Raw genomic sequence first — 25,317 nt, 5'->3', positions numbered from 1 at the left:
GTTACCCTGCTCTGTTCTGACTACTGCCTCTTGGTCCAAGTATAGGTTTTGTATTAGCACAGTTAAATGTTCTGGGATTCCCATTCCTCTCAGAGTCAGCCACAGTTTGTTATGATCCACACAGTCAAATGCCTTTAATTCTTTTTTTGTTATCCTTATTCATTTTTCAGCTCTCAGTGCACAGAAGGCGATTGGAAAGACTATGGCTTGAATCAGATCCTCCTTAATCTTTAAACTGACATCATTGTTCTTCAGGACTTTGAAGAGATTCATGACAGCTTACTTTCCCAATGCTGGTATCTGCATGCTGGTATCAAGGGTGTTCATTGTTGATCCAAGCAAGGTGAAATATGTGACCGTTCCAATTCTTTCTCCATCTCTTGTGATGATGTTGCCTATTTGCCCGATGGTGTGGATTTTTATCTCCTTGATGTTGACATGTAATCCATATGGAAAGGCATAGTCCTTGATCCTCTCCAGTAAGCACTTCAAATCCTCCTCATTTTTGGCAAGCAAGGTGGGGTCATCTGCATTAAGGCAGGCTTTTGATGAGTCTTTTTGTAATCTTAATGCCATACTCTTCTTCATAAAGTCTGCTTCTCTAATGATTTGCTCAGCATATTGATTGAACAGATAATGGAGAAAGGATAAAGCCCTGGCATGCACCTTTCTTGATTTTAAACCATGCACTGTTTCCTTGCTGTGTTTAGATCACAGCTTCTTGGTCTATGTATGTTGTTGTTATGTGCCATTGAGTTGCTTGCGACTCATAGCGACCCTATGTACAACAGCCCTAAACTCACCTCTGTCCTGTGCCAATCTCACTGTCTCTGACACACCCACCCCGATTACCACAGTCACTGAATCAATCCACCTTCTAGAGGGCCTTCCCCTCCTGTGCTTGCCCTCCACCCTCCCTAACATGATGGTCTATGTATAGATTTCAAATAAGCATGGTACACATAGTCAACTGCCTTTGCAATAAAGTCAATAAAATAAAATCTAAGATAGAACACTACATTGACAGGGAACTGCCTGAAATTTAGGCTGGGTTTAGAAGAGACAATGGCACCAGAGATATCATTGCTGGTATCACATGAAACCTGGCTGAAAGCAGAGAACACCAGGACAATGTCCATTTTTGTTTTATTGACCATGCAAAAGAATTTGACTGTGTGGATCATAATACAATGATAAATATAATTTTATAAATAATAAAATACAACTAAACCATATATTTGCTTTATGTCAGATGGATCTTGGCTGAGAGCAGAGAATACCAGAGGAATGTCTATCTGTGTTTCATTGATTATGCAAAGGCATTTGGCTGTGTGGATTACAACAAATTATAACTAGCATCGAGAAGAGTAGGAATTTCAAAACAAATGATTGTGCTCACACAAAACCTCTATTAGGAGTAGGAGGCAGTCATCAGAACAGGGCAAGGAAATACAGCATTTTTAAAATTAGGAAAGGGGTGCATTAGGGATGAGTCCTGTCTCCATACCTTTTCAGTTTTTGCAGAACCGAGCATTCAAGAGGCTGGGCTTTCTGAGGCTAAATGTGGCAGCAAGATTGGAGGAAGACTCATCAACATCCTACATTTTGCAGATGACACAACCTTGCTTGCCAAATCTGAGGAAGACTGAAACTCAATTATCAAGAAAACGAAGATTATCACCACTGGGCCAACTGGCAGCACCATGATCGACAGAGAAGAGATTGAGATTGTTAATAATTTCAGATTGCCAGGCTCCACAATTAACACTCATGGTACCAGCAGCCAGGCTATCAAAAGACGAATTACACTGGGAATATCTTCTCCTTGAAGAAGGACATGCTTGGAGGCATGGAGGGTCAGCAAGGAGAGAAAGACCCTGGATAAGATGGATTCACACAATAAATGGGGTAATGGAGCTAGATATGTTGAAGATAGACTGGCTCAAGATAGTACAGATTTCAGAGCTATTGTGCATAGGGTCACTATGAGTTGCAGGTGACTCCATGATACATAGCAACAACAATTATAAAATCTATGTTGTCAGAACTGACTCAGAGCTGATTATCTAGTAAGTCTCTGGAGGCTATAATTCACAAGGGACTAGATTGTCGATCTCTTTTCATGTTGCTGTAGGTGGTTTGATTCCAACTCCATACAAGCAGTGGTTTGTTTGGTTTTTGTTTGTTTGTTTTTTCCCCCCTTTTCTTCTCTCTGCTGTCAGGGACCTCTCCAGAGTACTGAGAAGCAATGGTGTCAGTCTAAGGTGAGCCTGCTTTAGGCCACAATATTCACAATTACTTGCTATGCATTAGAGAACTGGATAATGACTAAGGATGACAGAAGAAGAATTGATGCCTTTGAGTTGTGTTGCTGGAGAAGAGTCTTGAACATACCATGGGCTGCCCAGAAAACAAATAGGTCTGTCTTGGAGAGGGTGAAACCAAGTTTCTCCTTTGAGGCTAGGATTTTGAAGCTCTGTCTCACATAATTTGGGCCTGTGGCCAGGGTGGAGGGACTGTGCAGGAGAGAAAGACCCTGGATGAGATGGACTGATACAGTAATTGGGGGTATGGAGGTTGGTGTGTTGGAATTAGTGAGGCTGGCTCAGGACAGGGCAGACTTCAGAGCTGTTGGACAGAGTGTTTCTGGGTCACAGGCGAAGCGATAGCAAATAACAACTATAGGAAAATAATGTTTATGTCTTTTTTTTTGTCATGGTAACTTGATAAAGTCAGTTATTGTGTCTTAGTTAATTTATTCTGTCTTCTGGCTGACTCTTGTTAAGTGTTTTTCTTGCTTTTTAAAACTCAGATGTTTTATTCTTTGGTTCCTGTAGTTCATTCTCTCTTATTATTTTTTCACTTTCCTGACTGAGTCTCTCATTCTACTCCTCCATTTCCCCCTAATCTCTGTTTATTTTCCACATGCCTTATGCTTTCATTAAATATATTTAATACCATAGCCTGAAAAAAAACCAAACAAACCACAAAACCCAACATCTCAAGTCTTTGGATTATTCTGGCCTCCATAGGAGAAATGAATTATTTTTCATGTTTTGCTTTTTATTGGGCTTTCTTTTCTCTTGTGATTTTATGTTAAATTTTGTTATCATAGTTGGTTTGGGTTTTATTTTTATTAAAAATTTTATATTCTTTGGGGTTTTTTTTAAGAGGAGGAAAGAGAAAATTTTCTCATTGGATGCCTTGATGGCATAGTTACATACCAAAAGGCAAGGACATGTACCCCCATTTCTAGAACCAAGATGAAGCAGCTCACTTCTGCAAAGACTCTGAGCCTTGAGAATCACACGGGACAGATCCTGTTGAACCTGCAGGTTCTTTTTTGAGAGAGAATTGAGGTAGCAGTAGAAGCAGCAACAGGAGGCTTCGTGCCATCTCCTGAGGACTTAGAGAAGGCACCCTTGTTTTTAGGATTTATTATTATTATTGATAAATTATTCATTAATCCAAGAGTTTTGTATGCTTAATCTCTGGGATTTAGTATGTATTTGTGGAATGGGAGGTTTTAGCTGTTCATAGCTGCTGACCTCAGAGCTTGATTTTCTTGCGGTGAAGATAGGGGGCTTTCAATGTCTCTCCCTCAGAATCGCCTCTGCACAATTTCCCTATGGACTCTTTTGACTCTGTCAGTCAAAAGTTTCCTCTCTCTTCTCCTGCCCTTGTCGTTCCTGGTTTCCTTCTATCTCAAACCTCAATAACGTTCAATAGCACTCATTTGCTGCAATACAATGTCCTTTCCAGTGCTTGACCCACAAATGTCCATAGCCACTTTTGATCACGTTAAAGAAAAAAATCCAGCTACAGCTTCCTCAGACTGGTTGGTTCCTTTTCTGTATCCTTTGTTTGGGGTATTACTAAGTCTCATACTAAAACTACTGAGACAACTTAATACATCTATGTATAACAGCTAGGTTCTTCCAACTTGGTGCCATCTCTTCTCCTCCTTTCTACCATCATGTATTCATTCCATCTTTCTGAATCCTCAGTTGCCTTCCAGAGTTCTGAGTTTTCAGGTGGTGCTTATTTTTAGATTAATAGTTCAGTGGCTTAATGGAGAGAGTATGGAAGCCTCCAGTCATTTCGCTCTCTTGTTCTACTCCCATATTTAGGGACATGCAGAAGTGAAGGTTCTACCACCATATCCTGGAATCTTCCTTTACCTTTCATTATTAAAATCAATGGCCTTAAAAAAATAAGAAAATAAAATCAATGGCCTTCCATGTTCCTTGATTTCATTTATCCCTAGTCGCAACTTCCAAATCAGCACTATCTCAAGGGATATTGACACAGCAGCCAAGATCATTGGGGCGGGGGCTGCCACGGTTGGAGCTGCTGGCTCTGGGGCTGGAATGGGGACTGTGTTTGGGAGCCTCATCATTGGTTACGCCAGGAATCCCTCCCTGAAGCAGCAGCTCTTCTCCTATGCCATTCTGGGCTCTGCCCTCTCAGAGGCCATGGGCTCTTTTGCCTGATGGTGGCCTTTCTGATTCTCTTCGCCATGTGAAGGAGCCATCTCCACCTCCCACCGTTTGCTGGTTTTCTCTCGCCATGTCTCGTCTACCCTATGTGTTCCTTTCCCTGGAGCTCCCCAGGCAGCCTGGGGAAATTGATTGGCTCCGAGTTTGACTGGGGAAAGATAAATATAAGATAAAAATAAAAAATCAATGGCCTTAAGGTGTTCACATTTGTTTTGATCAATGTTATCTGGATTCCAAATAATATATTGTTTTCTATCTCAGATCGTAAAATAAAATTAGATAATTTCTTAAATGAGAACCAAATGGCATGTTGTTATGTGCTGTCGAGTTGACTATGACTCATAGCGACTGATGCACAATAGCTCTGAACCCTGCCTTATCCTGAGCCAGCCTCACTGTCTCTTACACACCTGACCACATTGCCACAGTCACTGTCAATCCATCAAGGGTTGGCTGGGAGGAGAGGGACGGGAGTGATGGCCTGGTGAGGCCATAAATGGAATAAATTTCTTGTATGTGGTGTCGTCTCATTCTTTGCTTGCATGGACAGTGAACTGAGTGGCTTGATCCCAGGAGATGAACTGGGAAAGCTAAAGTCCCCCAAACTACTTAACCAATCTGGATGAGAACAATGAAATGAAGAAAGGAGAAACCTCAGTTGATGCTTTGGTTCATCAGAGTCTACCTTGCCAAACTGCATCTTCAGGCAGTGAACTTTGGCCTCACAGAAATGTAAGCTAGGGCCTCAGAAGTATTGCTTTTTACCACTTAGATCTGTTTTTCAGTAGATAGTAAATATTAGCTTTCAAATAAGGGAACTCCAAGTTCAGGTTATGGGTTTGCCATTTGAAAAAGTGCTCTTTTGATCTTATATTTCTTCCTTCTACTGAAATTCTAGAGAAAGGAGCATGGTGACCAATTCCCTTTTTTCTTTCACTTCAATTAACTTAAAGCAGGTGTGGTTCATAAATAATAGTGGAGTGGAATATGAAAAAGTTATTATCACAGCTTCAGTTTGCTCGGCTCCACAGTGAACACTCTTGGTACCAGCAGTCAGGAAATCAAAAAGCGTATCACGATGGGAAAGTCTGCTGTTAGGAACCCCTCAAAGGTACTCAGGAGCAACAGTGTCTCTCTGGAAACTAAGGTGCGCCTGATACAGGCCATGGTCTTTACAATCGCTTGTTATGCATCAGAGAGTTGGACAATGACTAGGGAGGACAGAAGGAGAGTGGATGCTTTTGAGCTGTGGTGCTGGAGAAGGGTACTGAATGTACCATGGACTGCCAGGAAAACAAACAGATTCATCTTGGAGAGGATTAAACCAAGCTACTCCTTGGAGGCAAGGATTCTGGGGCTTCGTCTGACATACTTTGGACATGTTGCCAGGAGGGACGGGTCCTTGGAGAGGGACATCATGCTTGGGAGGGTGGAGGGACAGTGCAGGAGGGGAAGATCCTCTATGAGATGGATTGATTCGGTGACTGGGGTAATCGGGATGGGTGTGTCAGAGGCGGTGCGGTTGGCGCAGGATAGAGCAGGGTTTAGGGCTGTTGTGCATAGGGTCGCTATGAGTCGGAAACGACTCGACGGCACATAACAACAACCATATCGATTGTAAATAGCTGTCTGAATTGGTTCAATATAGTTTTTTGTTTTATATAATTTTTTAATGTATAAATTATATTTATAAAGTTAAAAAACAGGCAAAACCTATTTATACTTTTAAATTTCAGTATATTGCTTGCTCCTTGGAATGACAAACTAGAGAAGGGGATTTTTGAGGTCATTGGTGGTTATATGGGTATACTCAGTTTGTGAATATTTTTTATTGTATGCGTAACATTTGTGCACTGTGGTGTATGCATATCATGCTTAAACAAAAACTGACAAAAAGAAAGAAAATACAGTCTTTACCCTCTGTCATTTTATATTCCATCAGGATGGGGGGAAAAGCCTTCATTTGAAGATCTGTTAGTATTGCTTGTAGTGCAGACTTTCTGATGGAATTATTTCACCATTCATATGGTTGTTAAAACCAAGGAGGACCTGAAGACATTGCTTCAGAAGGTCAAGGACTGCAGCCTTCAGTATGGATTATAGCTCTGCATCAAGAAAACACATATTCTCACCCCTATGCCAGTTGGCAGCATCATGCTAGATGGAGAAGAGATTGAGAATTTGAACAATTCTATTTTACTCAGATCCACAATCAACACTTTTAGCACCAGCATTCAGGGAGTGAAAAGAAGACTTGCATTGGGAAAAATCTGCTGTTAGGGACCTCTTGGGTGCTGAAGAGCAGTGATATAATTCTAGGGACCAAGGTGCACCTAATGCAGACCATTATCTCTGTAGTTACTATGCATCAGAGAAGGGGGCAGTGGCTAAGGATGATAGAAGAAGAATTGACACTTCTGAATTGTAGAGGTGGAGAGAAGTATTGAAAGTAGACTGCCAAGAGAACCAAAAGGTCTGTCCTGGAGAAGGTGAAACCAAGTCACTCTTTGAAGGCAAGGATTTTGAGGCTCTGTCTCATATACTTTGGACATGTGGCCAGGAGAAACCAGTCCTTGAAGAAAGACATGCTTGGAAGACTGGGGAGTCAGAGCAGGAGAAGGCTGCCCTTGATAAGATACACTGACACAGTGAATGGGGTGATAGGGACAAGTGTGTTGGAACAGTGAGATTGGCCCATGATAGAGCAGGGTTCAGAGCTATTCATAGGGTTGCTATTAGTCATAGTTGGCTTGACAACACATAACAGCAACAACAATATGTCTCAAAAGCATTTATTTGGTTTCTTAGAGATGTTTTTACAGTATATAGAAATTTTCTCACCTTTTCAGAATTTAAAGAAGTTGCCTCACTCTTGTCTTGTTTTATACTAGTTCCAATGAGAAATAATCTATCATCCATATCCTCCTTCTCCAATTTGTACCGTATCTTTTTTCCCCTTTGGTGGGCCTTAAGATTTTCTTTTTACATTGGTTTTAAGGAATTTGAGTTGATATGACTTGTGTAGCTGTCTCTGTGTTTTCCTTGTATCTGAGTCCAACTCAGTATCGTTTTTGCTTACAGTTTGTATTGGATTCGGAAGAGTTTGATTGCTTTCCACGTATATTATTGGCCTTTCTTTCCCTGTTCTTATTTTCTTGCTCTCATTTCCTTGAAAGACTCCTACACAGTCATTTAGGTCACTTTAAAGTTGTGTTGCTCCTGTTAGATGTTTATGGGTCTTTTGTATTGGGTTTGGGTTTTTTTTTTGTTTGTTTTTGTTTTTTTTAATTCTCTTTCCGTTCTTGTTTCATTTCAGAAGGTTCATATTGTTAGGTCTCCAAATTCATTAATCTTTATTTCTTCTGTTCTCTGCCATTAACAAATCTTCTATTATATGCTTTCAAAAACCTCAAACCTTTAGTTTTCATTTCTAGAATTTTGATTTGAATTTTTAACGTGTTCACGATGACTTCAGGTGTGCAGCTGTGAGGTGCCCTCGAGGCCAGTATGACTCCTGAGACCCTGTGAACAACAGATCGGAACTCTGTGCTGTCCTGTGTCCTCTGTATCTCTGACAAACTTGAGCCCATTGCTGATGTCCCTGTGTCAATCAGGTATGCTGACTAGAGGTTTATTATTCTGTTACATTTTTTAAATAAAGTTTCGTTGCATTGTTAATGAACGTTTAGACAGAATAGGTTCTTGTGGAATATTTTCTACACAGATTGTTCAAAGATACTGCTTGTATTTTCCCAAAATGTGTCAACATTTCTCTTTAATTGCATTCTAGTTGTTCTTTCTCCAATACCCCAGTTTCCCTGACCCCTTTTCTCTTCATCTGTGATATGAGTAATTATTGACCTTTAGTCTCATATGTTGTTGTTGTTGTTATGTGCCGTCGAGTCATTTTCGACTCATAGCGACCCTATGCACAACAGCCCTAAACCCTGGCTCTATCCTGTGCCAACTGCACTGCCTCTGACACACCCATCCCGATTACCCCAGTCACCGAATCAATCCATCTCATAGAGGATCTTCCCCTCCTGCACTGTCCCTCCACCCTCCCAAGCATGATGTCCCTCTCCAAGGACCCGTCCCTCCTGGCAACATGTCCAAAGTATGTCAGACGAAGCCCCAGAATCCTTGCCTCCAAGGAGTAGCTTGGTTTAATCCTCTCCAAGATGAATCTGTTTGTTTTCCTGGCAGTCCATGGTACATTTAGTACTCTTCTCCAGCACCACAGCTCAAAAGCATCCACTCTCCTTCTGTCCTCCCTAGTCATTATCCAACTCTCTGATGCATAACAAGCGATTGCAAATACCATGGCCTGTATCAGGCGCACCTTAGTCTCTAGAGAGACACCGTTGTTCCTGAGTACTTTAGAGAGGTCCCTAACAACAGACTTTCCCATCGTGATATGCTTTTTTATTTCCTGACTGCTGGTGCCAAGAGTGTTGCCTGTGGAGCCAAGCAAACTGAAGCTGTGAACAATCTCAATCTCTTCGTCATCCATCCTGACACTGCCAATTGGTCCAGTGGTGAGAATCTTTGCCTTCTTGACATTGAGCCTCAGTCCATACTGAAGGTTGCAGTCCTTGACCCTTCCCAGCAAGTGCATGAGGTCCTCCTCAGTTTCAGCAAGCAGGGTTGTGTCATCTGCATAACGCAGATTGTTAATAGATCTTCCACCAATCCTGATGCCACAATTCTCCTCATAGAGCCCAGCTTCTCGGATAATCTGCTCTGCATACATGTTGAAAAGGTATGGAGACAGGATGTATCCCTGACGTACAACCTTCCCAATTTTGAACCACGCAGTGTTACCCTGCTCTGTTCTGACTACTGCCTCTTGGTCCAAGTATAGGTTTCGTATTAGCACAATTAAATGTTCTGGGATTTCCATTCTTCTCAGAGTCAGCCACAGTCTTTTATGATCCACACAGTCAAATGCCTTTGCATAATCAATGAAACACAGATAGACATTCTTCTGGTATTCTCTGCTTTCAGCCAAGATCCATCTAACATCAGCAACAATATCCCTAGTACCACGACCCCTTCTAAACCCAGCCTGGACTTCCGGCAGTTCTCTGCTGATGTGCTGTTCTAATAGTTTTTGGATAATCTTCAGTAGAATCTTGCTTGCATGTGAAATCAATGACACTGTTCTGTAGTTTCCACACTCAGTTGGGTCATATAGTCTCATATAGATGGGTTTTTTTTTTTCATTTTGTATGTTAGTGATTTTTGTAAAAGGGGATAATTTTGTTCAAGATTTAGGGTATCTTATGGCAATGATTTCAGGGAGTTCTCTAGTTCCAAATGGTCAAGTAAGCCTGGACAGTTAAAGAATTTGTGTTCTGGTCTGTGTGTTCCTCCCATTTTATCAGGATCCATGTGCTGTGGCACCATCTAGTTCTTCCATCTCAGGGAGTCCTTTGGGTTTTGAGGGCTCCTTTTGTGAGCTGATCTCCAGGCCTGTCTTTGAGGTGTCTCTGTGTTACCTTGAACTGACAGCCTTTCAAGTGCTTAACTGTTTGGGCCACTTAGAGACCCACCAACTAAGACTGTAAGCTGGGCTAACCAAAGAACAGCCAAACTTACTGTTTCCTTAGTCTCTCCATGTCGACCAATTTCTTTTTGGTTCAGTGACTGTGGGTATTCCTGTTCCATATTCTTCCTCTTTTCTTTAGTGGTTTGGATTTTTTTTTTAATTTTATTCTATACTGGTTTATGTACTAAGTTCATATAGCTCATATACATTATTTTTCACACTGGGTCTTTTCCATTTCCTTTACCAATCCCTCCCTCCACCCATCATTTAATTCTTCACTTCAAGAGTCTTTGAGGATTACACCTCAAAGCTTGAATTTTTTATTCATTTTTATATAATGATTTTAGTAAAGGTTTACAGGCAGGATGGGTTTTCATTTATTCATTGACACATATTTTTATTCCTCCTTCCCCGTCCCCCAGTTCACTTTGTCATTTTTTAAAAGTTTGAGAAATGTTGAACATGCTCTTCCTTTTCTGGTTTTCTACCTCGCACTCACATAAACACAACCAAGTGTTCTGGGATTCCCATTCTTCTCAGAGTCAGCCAGTCTGTTATGATCCACACAGTCAAATGCTTTTGCATAATCACTGAAACACAGATAGACATTCTTCTGGTATTCTGTGCTTTCAGCCACGACCCATCTAACATTATCTATAATATCTCTTTGTACCACAGCCTCTTCTAAACCCAGCCTGCACATCTGACGGTTCTCTGTTGATGTGCTGTTCCAGTTGGTCTTAGATAATTTTCAGCAGATATTTCATAATTGCCTATATATTATTCTATGATTTCCACACTCTGTCAGGTCACTTTTTTTGGGAAAGGAAACAAATAAGGATCTCTTCCAGTCAGTTGGTCAGGTGGTTGTCCCCCAGATTTCTTGGCACAACTTAGTGAGTCCATTGAGGGCATCTGTTGAAATATGTCAATTGATAAGCTGTCAATTCCTGGGGTCTTGTTTTTCTGTCAATTCTTTAAGAGCATCTTGGATGCCAGGGATGTGTTCAGTCTCCATTCCTTTCCAATCTATATGCAGAATAGATCATCCACGTGGCTGAGCTCTATGAGGAGGAATGTGGCATCAGAATTGGAGGAAGACTCATCAACAACCTGCGTTATGCAGATGACACAACCCTGCTTGCTGAAACTGGGGAGGACTTGAAGTGCTTTCTGCAGAAGATCAAGGACTGTAGCCTTCAATATGGATTGAAGCTCAACATCAAGAAAACAAAGATTGTCACCACTGGGCCAATTGGCAGTATCATGGTAGATGGTGAAGAGATTGAGATTGCTAACAGCTTTAGTTTGCTTGACTCCACAAGCAACACTCTTGGTATAAGCAGCCAGAAAATTAAAAGATGAACACTGGGAAAGTCTGCTGTCAGGGACCTTGCCAGAGTCCTGAAGAGCAACTATGTCAGACTAGAGACTAAGGTGCACCACATCCAGGGCATAGTCTTTGCAATTACTTGCTATGCATCAGAAAGCTGGACAATGACTAGGGCTTAATAGAAGGAGAATTGATGCCTTTGAGCTGTGGTGCTAGAGAAGAGTATTGAATATACCATGAACTGCTAAAAGACCAAATAGGTTTGTCCCTGAGAGAGTGAAGCCAGGCTGCTCCTTGGAGGCAAGGATTCTGAGGCTTTGTTTGAAATACTTTGGGCATGTTGCAAGGGGGAACCAGTCCTTGGAGTGGGAGGGTGGAGGGACAGTGCAAGAGAAGGAGACTTTGATGAGATGGATTGATTCAGTGACTGTGGTAATGGGGTAGGTGTGTCAGAGACAGTAAGTTAGAGCAGGGTTCAGAGCTGTATACATATCATAGCTATAGTTGCAAGCAACTCGACGGCATACAAGAAGGACAAAACCTCCAACTCATTTCACATTTCATTATAATACTTTGTGTTGTCTTCTTGAGCTGTACTATTTAACTTCTTACTTATGCATCTCTTCCATTTATCTTGGCTTTTTTTATGTTCTAATGCAAGTTTAAGAGTCTTTTCTGCCAACAATTCTTTCCTGTCTGTGTAAGGATCCTGGCTCTCTTTGTAGGTGGTATCACACAACTCTAACTGATCTTTAGTCATTACAGTTCAGTACATCATAGATCTTCTTGAGATGTTTGTAGATTCAGTTAAAATAGATTAGCTTGTTTTTTTTTGTTCTCATGGACTTGTTTTACTTTTCTTTCATTTCAGTTTGAAGAAGACTTGAAGCACTTACTGAAGATCAAAGACTACAGCCTACAATATGGATTACATTGGAACATCCAGAAATCCACTTCTTACCACAGAATTAATAGGCAATATCATGAGAGATGGAGAAAAGATTGAAGTTGTCAATGACTTTGTTTTACTCAAATCCACAATCAACACCCATGGAAACAGCTGTCAAGAAACCAAAAGGTGTGTTGCTATTGGAAACCTACTGTCAAAGACTTTTCCAAAGTGCTGAAGAGCAATGATGTCAGTTTAAAGACTAAGGTGCACCTGATTCAAGCCATGATATTTTCAGTTGCTTCCTGTGCATCTGAAAATTAGACAATGGATGAAGTATTACAGAATAAGAATTGATGCCTTTAAATGTGTTGGAAAAGCGTATTGAATGTCCCATAAGCTGCCTAAAGGACAAACAAGTCTGTCTTGGAGGAAGTTGCTCCTCAAAAGCAAGGATGGTGAGACTTTGTCTCATGTACATAGGGCATTTTGTCAGGTAGGCTGTTGTTGTTAAGCTCTGTCAAGTCATAGACGACTCATAGTGACTCTATGAACGAAAGGCCTGAACACTTGTATAACTTTTATTGTTTCTCCATGTTCATCGAGTTTCTGGAGGCAAGCTATTTTGGAAGTGGACGCCACTCCTGCTTCCAAGCTTATTTTAATTGGGGAGCTCCACCAAACACTGTCCACCATTGGTAACCATTATCACATTTGACACAACAGTGTCACAGTGTTCATCATCGCAGCAACCACAGGTTACTTCTGTATAGCAAATGGACAGACCAGTGTTATACCACGTAGAAGAATGTGTGACCAAAAACAATTAAAACAAGGCCTGAGGGCCACAGATTAAAATCACTCACCTTTGGCTTGGTAGCATCACTTTCAGGCAGACTAGTCCTTACAAAAACACTTCATATGGGAAAGGTGGAGGGTTAGAGAAAGAGGAGATGGCCTTCCACAAGATAGATTTACCCAGTGACTGCAATAATGGGCATCACCATGGCTAAGATTGTTTTGTGTACTTTTTTTTTTTTTTAAATTTGGTCTACCATCAAACTGGATCCAACTGGCACAGGAGGAGATTGTCCCTCCTTCTCCAGCAGAGCATCTGGTAGATTTGAACCATGTACTTTCAGGATTGCAGAGCAGATTCTTGCCACTAGGTCACCAGAGCTCCCTTACCATGGCTAAGATTGTGAGGAGTGGGGCTGTTGTTATGTGCTGTCAAGGTGCCTGCGACTCATAGCGAACCTATGTACAGCAGCTGTGAAGCCGGCCCTGTCCTGAGCCAGTCTCACTGACTCCAATACACTTACTCCCGTTGCCCTCGTTACTGTATCAATCCATCTCATCCAGAGTCTTCTTCTCCTGTGCTTTCCTCTACTCTCTGAGTATGGTGTCCTTCTTCAGGGATTGGTCTGTTCTAGTCACATGCCCAAAGGATGTGAGACAAAGCTTCACAATCCTAGCCTCCAAAGAGAAATTTAAGGGGTGGGACAGGATGGGGCAGATTTCAAGTCTGTTTCTTATAGGGTTGCTTTGACTAGTAGTTAACCCCAAGGTACCTAACAATAACAGTATCCTACTTTGGTGAGTAGTGTTCACGGTCTTAGCATTTTGAGAGTGGCCATCTATGACAACTATTGATTTCTACTTGTTTGGAGCAAAAGAGAATGAAGGGAAACAAAAGACTCCAAGAAGATACTAACCCACATGATCCAAGGCCTCTTCTAGCCAGAAACAGAAGAAATAGATGGTAATACTTTCTGACCAAGGACAAAATATCATGTCTGGGTAGAATAGGAGGAAATGTAGAACAGTATTCAAAGTCCTAGAGAAAAGGCTAGACTTCCTAGACCAGTGGGACCTTAGAGAAGCCCTAAGACTATTATTGTAAAATATCTTTTGAATTTACAGCTCTCTCAGAGGTCATCTTTTAACTAAATAGTTGATTGGCTTATGAAAGAAATAATACTGCCTATGAATAAAGCCCAGAGTACTGGAGAGTAACAATGCCGTCTGGAGACAAAGGTGATCCAGAACATGGTTTTCACAATTACTTGCTATGCATCAGAGAGCTGGACAATGACTAGAGATGACAGAAGGAAAATTGATGACTTTGAGCTGTTGTGCTAGAGAAGAGTATTGAATATACCGTGAACTGTTAAAGAGAACTAACAGGTTTGTCCTAGAGAGAGAGAGAGACCATGATGCTCCTTGGAGGCAAGGATTCTGAAGCTTCGTCTGACATACTTTGGGCATGTTGCAAGGCGGGATCGATCCTTGGAGAGGGACGTCATGCTTGGGAGGGTGGAAGGACAGCCCAGGAGAGGAAGACCCTTGATGAGATGGATTGATTCAATGACTAGTGTAGTGGAGGTAGGTGTGTCAGAGACAGTGAGTTTGGTTCAGGATGGAGCAGGGTTTAGGGCTGTTGTTCAGAAAATGGCTATGAGTCACAAGCAATCTGACAACACATAACAACAGCATGAATAATATGCTTCCTTAAACAAGTTTATGAGACCAAGTTGTTCATGTTTAAGATCCCAGATGAGATAGATTGATACAGTAGCAGGTTGACTAGATAAATGGAAAAGGAACAGACAGTGAAGTAAGAGAATGCTGACACATAGACAAAAGAGAAACGGCTGTCACACAACAATTTGTATAAAATTTGTTAAGAGAATATAATTTGTTGTGTAAACTATCACTTAAAACACAATAATATATTCAAACAACCCTCCCCTAAACCTTATATCCTGCATTTTATCTAGGTGTTTTTTGTTTATTGCAGTCAGGACAATAAATCCAGTTCCTATTACTTCATCATGAACAGAAGGAAAAATTTAGCTGAAACTACATTGTTTTAAAAATTAGTATCACAGGAATGCTGTTATTATATATACAATGTTTTAACAATGTTTATATTAGATATACACAGTTTTTAATTACATAGACAAAATACATACAGTGTTGTAATTATATATATTACAAAATATATACAATACAATATATACAGTATTTTGTATATATTACATAACACTTTTCTATTAATACAGGACAAATGAATCACATTGAAATGTGGAAGATAAAACATTTCGCTGTTTTTTGGAAATACTTGTTAAGTATCAGTTAAAGGGAAACTGTTGCCACAAGTTGGCTTGATCAGAATCAGGAAGTACTATGAGATCAGCATTAGATTTTAAAAATGTTGTTTTTCTTAGGAGACTTTGTATTTTAGGTATCAATTGGAAAATACACTTGTCAGAACTGTCTTGGAGGTGTAAGTTGCTGTGCTAGCTCCTTCATCAATAGGTATGATGTTAGGTGCTAATTGTACAGAGAGTTCCCTACAAGGCACTTGTGCTGTATTAATGTTTTTAATGAGCTTATTTGCTTTGGTTATAATGCTAGGAAATGCTGTGGTTGTTTTAGCTTTTGTGGTGGACAAAAATCTTAGACATCGAAGTAATTATTTTCTTCTTAACTTGGCCATTTCTGACTTCTTTGTGGGTAAGTTATATATCTTAATATAATCTTTTTGAATAACAGTTTATTTCGAAAACCTTATTTCAAGGAACTGTCTAAAACTGGGAGTAATTAAAACCAAGGAACATAAGTATTAAAGTTGTGAGGTTTCTACTGAATGTTCTACATTCCCTACCTTTCCAAATCAGTGTCACAGGAATGTTGATTTGAAAACTGTTTTTTTAAAGAGGAACGCCTATAAAGCTAAACGTACTGAGAAAATTTGCTTCACAAACAAATAACTCTTAAACTAAGACTGTTTTAGAACTGTTCTGGACATCTAAGTCTAACAAAAGATGATAGGTTGTTTTCATAATGTTAAAATTATAGAAATTAATATGTATGTGGTTAGTCTGTATAAGATGAAATTGGCTGTAAATATTCAGAACAACTAAGCAGTATGGTTAATAGTGTTACTTTATGCCTTGATAAAATCATTGTAAAAAAACCAAGTGACACACAATATTTTGCATGTAATTTAGTGTTCTAGAGATAATGTAACAGACTATGGAAATGAAGTTCATCTTTCTTTGAAAAAATGATATTTTAATATTTTTTCAAACCTTTACTAGTAAGTAGATTTACAGAAATGTCATCTGATAGTATTATTTTATAGGAACTTCTTGTATAATTTTAGGGAGCTCTGATGGCTTAGTGGTAAGGAATTGTGCTGACAACTCAAAAGTTCTCAGTTTGTATCCAGCAGCAGCTCCACAGGAGAAAAATAGGCAATCTGTTTCAGTTTGTGGGTCACCTATGAGTGGATTCTGACTCGGTACTCAACAACAACCCCAACAGTGTAGTATTCGCTGTCATAGTCAAATTATTTTTATTTTTTGGCTACATAAAAGTTTACAATTAGATAAAAAGGAAATAGAATTCATAGGGTACTTAGTTAATTTCCTAGAGTGCAGTGGCTGCTCTGATGCTCTGTCAATGTGTGGCAGCCCACATCAGAGTCACAATGTTAGAAGAATACCTGCTTTATATAAGTACTTTTGGGTTCTCAAGTCAGCTCTCAAAACCTCATTTCTGGATTCAGAACCAACTCATAGCTGAGTCTCCAGGGGATTTTGGAGGATGGAAATTGCATGGAAGGAGATAGCTCATCTTTTTCCCATGGAACAGCAGGTGGATTCGAACCCCCAAAGAAGCACCACTTTTGGATTAGCAGAAAAATTCTCGAGGACTACACTACCAGAGCTCCCTTGTAGAACTCAAGTACTGCTAGATAATCGAGAGAAATACAGGAGGGTGAATGAATCTCTGCCTTCATTTATTTTCTCTGTAGTAGCATGGATAAGAGAAGTTAAATATTTACCGTCTAAGCGTAGTATGAGTTCCGAGACCATGCCAACTGTTATGGGTACTTAGAAGAGGGAGAAAGGCGGCAGATTTTAAACAGACTTCGGAGAATTCTGGGAAGGAGCAGAATATTCCAAGATTCAGTATATCCTTACTGGTGGAAAATGATCCTGCGTGCTTCTCCACTGTGAGCTTCAGGCCAACTGGTGTATAAATGTTGGTACAAGGGCATGAAGGGACAGTATGGAGAGGTCAGAATCTGTATCATGGAAGACAGGGGAAGCATCGGTCTGGATTAGAGTTTATTCATTAGGGAAGGTAAAGATGGAAAGATTTTAAAAGCAGTACCTTGATTTAATGAATTGAAGTTTTACTTTAGAAACATCTAGACAGGAGCCTGGTTCCAAAGACAGTTTGAAGGCATTTAGGCCGAGGGTATGTGGGAACAGCCTGAGCTGGAGTGCAAGGGTGGCCAAAGGTCTAAGGATCGGGCTAGACAGCAGAAAACTCAAGGAAAGATTGCATCTGGGAACCAAGGAAAGTTTGACACTATAAGTAGACATAGGAGTGAGCTCTGGTCTCTTACTGGTAGAGGATTGTGCTGCCTGCCAACTCAAAGGCAGTTGGTTCAAATCCACCAGCTGGCCCATGAGAGACAGATGAACAGTCTTCTCCTGTGAGATATACAGCCTCTAAAAATCGGCTGGAAGGGTCAGCTGTGAGTTGGTTCCAACTCACCGGCACAACACAACAGTAGTAGATAAAGAGAACATTTTGTTTGGAAGGAAAGATGATGAAATCTGCTTCTGATGTTGCATGTAAATTTCTGGAGGGTACTGTTAGTTAGAGCTACTGATTTAGAATCATGATGCAGAAATGACGGTTATGTGGGTGCGTGACAGATAAAGATGACTAAACAATATTTTTAAAAATGTAATTATTATTTCTCTCCTGTTCTACCCCTCAGGGGAACTAATGTTAACATTTTGATAGCCTTCATATCACTCTTTACATTCAGAGAAATATGTAGAAATACTTGGATATGTTTATGTATTCAACCAAAAATTCTTCTCTATCTTTTAGTGCCAACATTTTTATGACACCCAACATTTAATAGAAATCCTGTGTTTTGCTAACAAAAACGAAATGAGTACCTGAGTAGACTGTTGGTGGCAAAGCAAGCCTGAGAGAACCCGAGGCCTGGAGCTCCAAACAGGATGGGGGTGTCTTTGTGACTGTCCCACAGCCACTGCCATGGCAACCCCACAAGGATGGGCCTGAGCAGAATTGCATGAATATGTGGTGGGTGGTCCTGGTGGTGACCCCCGTTCCAGGAGGATGGGAAAGAAGGACCTGACTTTGTGCATGATAACGGGTGTCTGAGGCAGAGTATTAATGTCATCCTTCATATTCCTGCTCAGTGCAGGGCAGAGGTCCATTTATTTAGAACAATATTAGCCAAGACACAAAATTGAAGTCTCTGAGAGCTCGTCTGTCAGGGCTGTTAACCATTCTCCCTCCTCAGACCTGCCAGGGTGGGCTTCTTCCTGAACGCGGAGGCTCCATGGTGGTGTCAAGGGCCGGGGGTGGGGCAGTCCTCCTGAGAGCTTTACTGTGGCCTTTAGTCAGGGATCCTTAACATTTGGATTCATAAGACGGAGGCTTAGAACCACGTGAGGTCGCCTGAGGCCGATTAGAGCCGAGCCTGATTAGGTCCAGCGGATGTGTGCTGGGTGTTGAGGGCTTTCTGACTAAGCGCCCTTCACGTAAGTTTCAGAACTGACCTCAGGTGGACAATCTACGTTTGTGGCATCTGCGTAGCTCCCTGTGGTTAAGTTTACTGTGGGGAACAACAGTACATTTGGTGAGGAAATTTAGTATCAAATACTCTGGTGGCCTCGTGGTAAGGAGTTGCACTGCCTGTGCAAAGGCACATGGTTGGAATCCATCAGTTGCTCTGGGATAGAGAGATGGGCCACCTCCTCCTGTGTGATTTATAGTCTCTGAAAACCCTCTGGAGTGTCAGCTATGAGTCGGTTTTGGTTTGATGATACACAACAAGAACACTGATTTCGGTGTATTTCACCTGTGCACTGTGCCATGGTGGCATGTTGGCACAGTGTTTAAAGCACTGTACTGCTAACTGAAAGATCTGGAGTTGGAATCTAATCAACTGCTTTGAAGGACAAAGATGTGGGCGTCTGTTTTTGCTAAGATTGATACATTTAGAATCTTGGAAACACTCTGGGCATTTCTACCCTGCCCCAGAGTTTTTCTGTGAATTGCAGTTGACTGAATAGCAGTGGGTTTGGGAAGCATGATTTCAGAACTCCCTTAGCAACACTTGGCTACTTACCCAAAGGGTTGGCAGTTGGAACCCACCTAGTGACACCTTAGAAGACAGGCTTGGGATCTACTTCCAAAGCTTCAGTGGTTGAAAAGCCCATGAAGCACAGTTCGAGTCTGACCCACTTGGGGGCTGAGCCTTGAGTTGGAGGTCACCAAGGGTTAGAATTGACACTACAACAACTGGCTTTTTCCTATTTTGTTTTCGTACACTTGTCCAAGAGAATAAATAGCAATATAACAACATATTTATATCTTTAAAACTGGTATTGTCGCGCCAACATTTCCATCTGTAGGTCTCTTTTTCACATCTTCGTGTTGTGTTGGCATTTATAACTTGCATGACCATGTGATAAATAGCTCAGAAGCGATCTTCAGTGGTAAGAGATGGTTACTGCTGACAGATCTAAAAGAATTCTCAGTATGCAGTTTTCCTTACTACTGTCCTACCCCCACTAAAGACCCTTCTTTCCCCCTCTGTACCCTCCTCAACATGTCCTTTTGACAGCTCTAAGAATTCACTGGGGTTTTCCATTTTCAGTGAATTCACTGAGGTCAGACCCCAGCTCGCTGCACTTGGATTATCATTCTCTCATGGAAGATGTAGCTTCGCAGCTGGCTTCTTTGACATCAGCATATTGTTGTTGTGTACCATAGAGTTGGAACCGACTCATAGCTGACCTTCCAGTGGGGTTTTCAGAGGTACTTAATTGCATGGGAGGAGATTTCCCATCCTTCTCCTGCGGAGCACCTGGTGGTATCAAACCATGTGCCTTCAGAACTGCAGTGCAGCTTCTCGCCACTGGGGCACCAGAGCTTAATTTAAAAAAAACCCAAGTTTATTTTCATTTTCACCTATTAATTCACCCAACCAACCTGGTTTCTTTTGTTTGTTTAAAACTATACTTTCATGTAGGCTCTGGAAATGCAGCAATGAAAACATAAACAAGAATCCCTGCCCTCATGGTGTTTCTGTTTCTGCTGGGGAAGAATGAGGGAGAGGATGAAGGAGAAACATCTTTGTAAAGATCTGTGAGAACCTGAATGATCTTCCCTGTCCACAGTCCACTCCACATCTCTCCAACTTCACCTCTTTCTACTCTTCCTGTTTCCCTCCCACCTCCTCCTGTCTCTCCTCACTCCTGTTCTTACTCCTTCCTTTTCCTTCTCTCTCCCTTCCTCCTTTGCTTTGCCTCTTTCCCTCTAACTTTCTCCCCCTCCTTCTTTCATCTCTTTTAATATAATTTATTTGTTTCTCTCACATTTTTTTTTCTTTAATGAGCTATGCCAAAGGCTCAGTGCTCTTTTTCAAAGAACTGGTTCTTATCAAGTTCCTTTGATTCAGAGCATGATTCCAGGGACGAAGTTGTAAAAATGTATTATTGTTATGTGATGTCAAACCAGAACCAACTCATAGTGATCCTCAAGTGGATTTCAGTGACTGTAAATTGCATGGGAGGAGATTGCCCATTTTTCTCCTGTGGGTGGATTTGAACCACACTGTAACTAATGGTTAACTCCACAATGAGGGATTTATCTTTCACTGTTCTATAAATTGCTTGTCTATCAGATACTCCTCTAAATCTGAACATTCAGATTAAGATAGACTAGGAAGAAGGATTGGCCATCCACTTCTGAAATAGCAGGCCTCTGAAAATCCTCTGTACAATAGAACACATGTATATAACAGAGAGGGCAACTGAGGTAGAACTTTCAAGTATGGAAATACACAGGAAGCTGAGCTGTTGTAAGCAGACACTAGTGATTGGAACATGGAATGTGAGAACCATGAATGTAGGAAAATTAGATATTGTTAAGAAAGAAATGGTGCACAGAGCATGACTTCCATGAGATTGAAAGATTTGAAAACTTTTTTTAGGTATGATTATTTTCCCCATTATTAATTTTCCCAATAGACCTTCAAACATCTTTTGTATAATAATGATGAGGGATGAAAGACAATAAATTTTTCATTTTTTTCCACAAAAAAAGAAAGAAATGGAACACATAAATATTGACATACTAGGCATTGGTGAGATGAGATGGACTGGCATGGGGCACTTTGAGTCAGATGATCATATGATATATTACTCCGGAGATGAAAAGGCGAGAAAAAATGGAGTTGCTTTCATAGTTAAAAAAGTAATTTCTATATCCATCTTGAAGTACAACATTGTGAGTGACAGGATAATATCCATATGATTACAAGGAAGTCCAATGAATACCACTATCATTCAGATATATGCACCAACAACCAGAGCTAAAGAAGAAGAAACAGATGATTTCTACCAACTCTTACAGGCAGAGATGGATTGAACATGCAATCAAGATGCATTGATAATAATGGGTGACTGGAATGCAAAAGTTGGGAACAGAGAAAAAGATTCAGTAGCTGGAAAACATGGACTTGGTGACAGAAATGAAGCTGAAGATAGAATGATTGAATTTTGCACAATGACTTATTTATTACAAATACGTTTTGTAAGAAACATAAATGCAGGTTATACACATGGATTTCACCTGATGGTATGCATAGGAATCAGATCGATTACATCTGCGGAAAGAACCGCTAGAGAAGCTCAGTATCAGCTGTGAAAACTAGGCCAGGAGCTGATTGTGGAACAGACCACAGACTACTCATATGCAAGTTCAAGCTGAAGCTGAGGAAAATGAAACCAAATCCATGGGAACCAAAATATGACTTTGAGTTCATCACACATGAATTTCAGAACCATCTCAGGAACAGTTTTGAGGCCTTGAACACTAATGAGCAAAGACCTAATGAGTTGTGGAGGATGTCAGATGTATCATCCAGGAAGAGTGCAAACGGTCATTACAAAAACAGAAGGGAAAAAGAAAAATACCAAAATGGATATCAGAAGAAACTCTGAAGATTGCACTGGAGTGCAGAGAAGCCAAAGACAAGGAAGAATTCAAGATACTAAAGACCTGAACAGAAGATTCCAAAAGGCAGCATGGGATGAAAAAGCAAAATATTACAATTAAATGTGCAAGGAGCTGGAGTCGGAAAATCAAAAGGGCTGAACTCATTCAGCATTTCTTAAGCTCAAGGAACTGAAGAACAAATCCAAATCTTGAGTTGCTATAATCAAGGATGCTTTAGGCAGAATATTAAGTGATCCAGAAGGTATTAAAAGAAGATGGAAAGAATATACTGAGTCATTGAATTGAAAGGAATTGGCAGACACAGAAGAATGTAATGAAATAACATATGAGCAAGAGCCTATGGTGAGATGGTATACCAATTGAAGTATTTCAGATAACAGATGTTGCCCTGGATGAGCTCACCAAGTTGTGCCAGGAAATCTAGAGAACAACCATTTGGCCAACTGACTGGAAGAGATCTATATTTGTTCCCATTCCAAAGAAGGGTGACCCAACAGAGTGTGGAAACTATAGAACAATCTCATTGATATCACATGCAAGCAAGATTCTCCTGAAGATTATCCAAAAAAGACTGGAACAGCACATCAGCAGAGAACTGCTGAAAGTCCAGGCTGGTTTTAGAAGGGGTCGTGGTACTGGGGATATTGTAGCTGATGTTAGATGGATCTTAGCTGAAAGCTGAGAATACCGGAAGAATGTCTATCTGTGTTTCATTGATTATGCATTTGACTGTGTGGATCATAACAAACTGTGGCTGACTCTGAGAAGAATGGGAATCCCAGAACACTTGATCGTTTTAATGCGAAACCTATACTTGGACCAGGAGGCATTCATCAGAACAGAGCAGGGAAAAACTGCATGGTTCAAAATTGGGAAAGGTGTACGCCAGGGATGTGTCCTATCTCCATACCTTTTCAACCTGTATGCAGAACAGATTATCCAAGAGGCTGGGCTCTATGAGGGGAAGTGTGGCATCAGGATTGGTGGAAGATCTATTAACAGTCTGCATTATGCAGATGACACAACACTGCTTGCTGAAACTGAGGAGGACCTGAAGTGCTTGCTGCAGAGGGTCAAGGACTGCAGCCTTCAGTATGGATTGAGGCCCAATGTCAAGAAGACAAAGATTCTCACCACTGGACAGCATCAGGATGGATGGTGAAGAGATTGAGATTGTTCACAGCTTTAGTTTGCTTGGCTCCACAGCCAACACTCTTGGCACCAGTACCCAGGAAATAAAAAAATTAAAAAAAACCGTATTGGCATGGGGGTCTGCTGTTAGGGACCTCTCCAAAGTACTGAAGAGCAACGGTGTCTCTCTGGAGACTAAGGTGCATCTGATACAGGCTATGGTCTTTGCAATCACTTGTTATGCATCAGAGTTGGACAATGACTAGAGAGGATAGAAGGAGAATTGATACCTTTGAGTTGTGGTGCTGGAGAAGAGTATTTAATGTACCATGGACTGCCAAGGAAACAAACCGATTCATCCTAGAGAGGGTTAAACCAGGCTGCTCCTCGGAGACAAGGATTCTGGGGCTTCATCTGACATACTTTGGACATGTTGTAAGGAGGGACAAGTCCTTGGAGAGGGACATCATGCTTGGGAGGGTCAAGGCACAGCACAAGAGGGGAAGACCCTCTATGAAGTGGATTGATTCAGTGACTGGGGTAATCGGGATGGGTGTGTCAGAGGCAGTGCGATCGGCACAGGATAGAGCAGGGTTTATGGATGTTGTACACAGAGTCACTATGGGTCGCAAGTGACTCGATGGCACACAACAACAACAATAACAACAACATCTTTGTGTTGGCAGCACAACTTCTTACAACTAGGCCACCAGATCTTCTTTGATGAGATAATATTGCTATGTTATTTTTATCTAAATTTGCATAGTTCACATCAGGATTCCTCCTGTGTTAAACAATTCTATGGGTTTTAACAGATATATTAATGCTACACACCCATCATTATAGTATCGTTGTTGTTGATTGTTGTTAAGTCGAGCATGACTCATAGCGACCCTATGAACAAAAGGTCTTAAGCCTTTCTATACCTATTGTCATTTATCAAAGTTCATAGAGTTTCCAGAGGCATGTTGTTTAGGAAGTTGATGCTGCTCCTGCTTCCAATATAGTATCATAGAAAGCAGTTTATGTAGATCACATATCCTTTGGAATGAGCCACAAACATCTCCGTCACTCATTAAGACAGAGAAGCAGAACAAGATGCCTATACTTGGAATACTTTGTAGAACACAATAAAACAATAGGCTTTCAATACAATCAGTTTACCAGTTGGAACCACTTTAAGCCAACTTTTAATTTATGTACCTCCTAATGTTTCAAACACATCCTTTCTCTTTCATCTGATTCAGAACGTATGTGGGTTGATTATCTAATTCCCTCTGCCTTTAACCTTTAAGCCATTGGCATCTGTACTTTATGCTATTACTGGCATCTCACACTTCTACATCATTCTGTGGAGAAAATGAGTGTGCACCTGTGGAAAATACTCAGTGGGAAAATAGAAAACCACAACTGTGGGTAGAAACATGTGACTCTCCTTTTGAGATACTTTGATTTATCTCAGGCAAACCAAGTAGCCTATTTTATACCCCAAGCACCACATCACCCCACCCCACCCCACCCCACTCAACCCTACCCCACACTCTACCATACACATTTGAAGAGATGAAATGCATCATAGAATTTTAATTGTCAGTTGAAAGACAATCTTTCTCTCATGTTTGAGTAAAAACTGAGGTATGGAATAGTGAGGACTGTGTTCGCTTCCACTGATTTTCAAACCACCTCATTATATCCATGGACCATCTTGTTTTGAAAGATTATAAAGTTTCTCAACCTAAGTGCCCATCAACAAACGAATGGCTAGAGAAGCTGTGGTATATTCGCACAATGGAATACTATGCTGCATTAAAAAACAAGGAAC

General features: G+C 40.8%; 1 protein-coding gene across 1 annotated transcript in view; it reads left to right on the top strand.

Annotated features, from left to right (window-relative positions):
- The first annotated feature begins 15,598 nt into the window (after window positions 1–15,598).
- The window catches only part of HRH4 (histamine receptor H4), a 23,705-nt gene continuing 13,986 nt past the window's right edge, over window positions 15,599–25,317 (top strand). Inside the window, exon 1 of the mRNA XM_006895047.1 lies at window positions 15,599–15,791. Coding sequence (XP_006895109.1) covers window positions 15,599–15,791 — 193 coding nt within the window. The remainder of the gene's footprint in view (window positions 15,792–25,317) is intronic.

This window comes from Elephantulus edwardii, unplaced genomic scaffold (assembly GCF_000299155.1).
Source record: "Elephantulus edwardii isolate Elephantulus edwardi_28Jun2011 unplaced genomic scaffold, EleEdw1.0 scaffold00155, whole genome shotgun sequence".
Lineage (NCBI taxonomy): Eukaryota > Metazoa > Chordata > Mammalia > Macroscelidea > Macroscelididae > Elephantulus > Elephantulus edwardii.
This window is presented reverse-complemented; position numbering and strand designations above follow the sequence as displayed.